We start from the raw sequence: 3,546 nt of genomic DNA, 5'->3' as shown, positions 1-3,546 counted from the left end.
TGAAGCTGGAAACAGGGAGAGACAGTCAGACAGACTCTCGCATGCGCCCGACCGGGATCCACCCGGCACGCCCACCAGGGGCGATGCTCTGCCCACCAGGGGGCAATGCTCTGCCCATCCTGGGCGTCGCCTTGTTGCGACCAGAGCCACTCTAGCGCCTGAGGCAGAGGCCACAGAGCCATCCCCAGCGCCCGGGCCATCTTTGCTCCAATGGAGCCTTGGCTGCGGGAGGGGAAGAGAGAGACAGAGAGGAAAGCGCGGCGGAGGGGTGGAGAAGCAAATGGGCGCTTCTCCTGTGTGCCCTGGCTGGGAATCGAACCCGGGTCCTCCGCACACTAGGCCAACGCTCTACCGCTGAGCCAACCGGCCAGGGCTGGATTCATTCTTAACCCAAGATTTCAATGCCAACTTTGGTACAGCAACTGGCAAAGCCTCAGCTCCCATACAAGAATGATTTTGCCTAAACTTATTTCCTTTGCTGGTGCCAAAGAGACTGGGTCCCAGGCCCCACCCTAGACATCCAATGTTTCCTCTGCAGTGAGACACCAGCCCAGAAATTCCCCTTCTTACTAAGAAGCCCGTGGTATTTTCACCTTAGAATGCGATAAAGCACTCTAGACAACTAGTGAGTCACCAAATATTATATCATTATTCACTATTTAAATGGTATCAAGCAAGTCAGAGCTTAGTCAGCACTGAATTCAACTCCAGATCTTAGTAGGTTGGGATCAATAAAGCATTCTCATTGTCTTCAAGCATTCCCCTTCTCAACTTGAAAACCTCCTTCAACCTGCTCCTTTCAGCTTCTGCCTCCCTGTGAGGGCTGCACAGACCCTTTAGACTGGCCAGCTCTAGAACAAAGGCTAGAGTTCAAGTTCTTTGCCTTTGTCTTACCAAGACCTAATACAACAGATGGCACATGGTTGGAGCTGTGGCATAGTGTACTCACTGGCTTTCTAAGGAAGCATCGGGGAAATGTGGGCTCTGAGAGCCAATCCTCTTCCCCGGGTTTCTCAGAATGAGCTCTGGTGTTCAACTGAGTCAGAATCTCCTTCAGTCCTTGGTGGTGGAAATGTAAATTCTTCAGCTCCACCTGCTGACTCTGCATCTTCCCCATATCCTTGTGCATTGGAGTGTCTAAGCCAGGCGTGGCCAACATATGGCTCACGGGCCGGATCTGGCCCCCATAATGAATTTATGCAGCCCGCGATTAAATTTTTAATATTCTCCTCTACTTTAAAATCCCAGCTACTCAGAAGAGGAAGTATCTTTGATTTTTGGAAATTGAGATATTTAAGAAGATAGTGATACGTGGAAAAAAATTTCACATGTGACTAATCTAGGGTTAACTTCCAATAATTGGTCAAATGGATTCACAATACTTCTTTATTTTTTAAAAAAATTTCATTATAAAGATTTACAACTTTTGTACTCGTCTGTACTAGATATGAACTGTTTGACGTTTAGCGGCCATGTGAAACCCACATTCTTTTAGGCGGAGTTTGCCAGTGCGCACCCAAGGTCAAACATTTCGTTATTTTTGTGGTCAAGTGTGCTGAATCAAGTGGCATTGTAGCATAGACAATAGCTGCAGTTGATAACTGAAAATGTGTCCAGGCTGTTTGTAAAATGAAATAATTGTTTTATTTGCGATATAACCCCTTCAAGCTCATTCTATTAATTAAATAGTTTCGATTGATTGAGGTACAGTTTGGATATTTATACAGTATATCATTATATTTTTATTAAAATATATTTTTATTAAAATAATATTGTATATTAAAAATTTTTTACTCACTTACATTTATTCATAAGCAAATTACATAATAAAATTTTGTTTACTTAAATGAATCGATTTTGTATTTAACATTTTTTAATTTTAATATTTTGTCCGGCCCATTAAAAAAGTTTTCTTTCTAATCTAGCCCAGGGGCAAAAACTGTTGGCCACGCCTGGTCTAAGCTCCCAATTCAACTCCATTTTAAGTTCCTTAAGACTAGGTGGGAAGAAGTGTAACTTTTGGTTGAAGGAGTATGAGTAGAAGGGGTATGATTCTCTTCGCAACTAGAAACAGCTGCGTGCATCAACAGGTGCTGTTAACTATGAACAGGAGGGCATCACCTGCTGACACACTGCCTGACCCTGACCCTGGAAGCCTCCAGATCCTCAGGCCAGCCTTTGTAAGTTAGTCACATGTTGGCAAGTAAAAAAGCATCGCCTATCATATCGGAGGTCTCAGCAAGGGAGGAATGGAAGAGTGGAGTCCCTGACCCTGATTCAGGTGAGACAAGTTCCACAAGCATGTGGAGAATAAAGCATACTAAACCCTAGGGCTCTAGGCTTCTATGCCTGGAGAAAGGCAGCTGTAGAACACAGGCTAGTCCATTCAGTGTTAACACTCTACTGATTATGATGCTTTCTGTAGGATAGTCTATTTGGTTCATTTTTATGAAACCAAAGAGTAGTTGATTAGATAATTCAGTCAAATCAGTCAAAGTGGTGATGGACACAGCCAGCCCAGGATAAATGGCTTGTGATGAGGCATCAGGATAAAAGAAAGTGATGGGAACTGAGCAATGTGGTCTCTGCCACTTATCACTTAAAACTGGCATTATGTGATAAAAATGAAAGGAAGTGCTACAAAGGACACAACATATATCCAAAACGGAAACAGGTTTACACTGGAGCTCTGTCCAGTGGGTGAAATATATCAAAATATGTGAAAAGAGATGGCTATACACCTCAGGATCTAATTCACACCTTTCAGCCTTATAGTAGGACACGTGTATTTCTCTCTTTTAAAATAACCAGGTCGGAGTCTCGCGAGGCCTGCTCATGGAGTCTATGGTGAAGGTGCAAAACACCGGCTGTTGCTGCGGGAACTCACTGGAAATTTACATTGTCTGCGTCTAGGCGCAGGAGCCATATATTGAAGACAATGTCTAGAAGCTTCTACTTTGTAATTGTTGGCCACCATGATAATCCAGTTTTTGAAATGGAGTTTTTGCCAGCTGGAAAAGCAGAATCCAAAGACGACCATCGCCATCTGAACCAGTTCATAGCTCACGCTGCCCTCGACCTGGTAGATGAAAATATGTGGCTGTCAAACAACATGTACTTGAACAAGTACTTGGACAAGTTCAATGAATGGTTTGTCTCAGCATTTGTTACTGCAGGCCATATGAGATTTATTATGCTTCATGACATGAGGCAAGAAGATGAAATAAAGAACTTCTTTACTGATGTCTATGACTTATATATAAAGTTTGCAATGAATCCATTTTATGAACCTAATTCTCCTATTCAATCCAGTGCATTTGACAGAAAAGTTCAGTTTCTTGGGAAGAAACACCTCTTAAGCTGAATGCAGAGAAATTCAGAAATAAACATCACTACAATGGGGTATACTCAGGAATGTGTACAGTGTAAGTTGATTAAAGAGCTTGGAAATGTAAAAAAAATAAATAAATAACCAGGTCTTCTGTGGCACAAGTTTTTGAGTCTTTGTTCCTAGCCAACAAACCCAAATACCCACAGTTAGAAATA

General features: G+C 42.6%; 1 protein-coding gene across 1 annotated transcript; it reads left to right on the top strand.

Annotated features, from left to right (window-relative positions):
- The first annotated feature begins 2,843 nt into the window (after window positions 1–2,843).
- Window positions 2,844–3,447, top strand: LOC136405569 (trafficking protein particle complex subunit 2-like). Its single transcript, XM_066385084.1, has one exon. It carries the CDS (start codon window positions 2,939–2,941, stop codon window positions 3,362–3,364), a length of 426 nt encoding a protein of 141 aa, XP_066241181.1. The 5' UTR covers window positions 2,844–2,938; the 3' UTR covers window positions 3,365–3,447.
- Window positions 3,448–3,546: the final 99 nt, after the last annotated feature.

Source organism: Saccopteryx leptura, chromosome 5 (genome assembly GCF_036850995.1).
Source record: "Saccopteryx leptura isolate mSacLep1 chromosome 5, mSacLep1_pri_phased_curated, whole genome shotgun sequence".
In the NCBI taxonomy this organism is placed as follows: Eukaryota; Metazoa; Chordata; class Mammalia; order Chiroptera; family Emballonuridae; genus Saccopteryx; species Saccopteryx leptura.
This window is presented reverse-complemented; position numbering and strand designations above follow the sequence as displayed.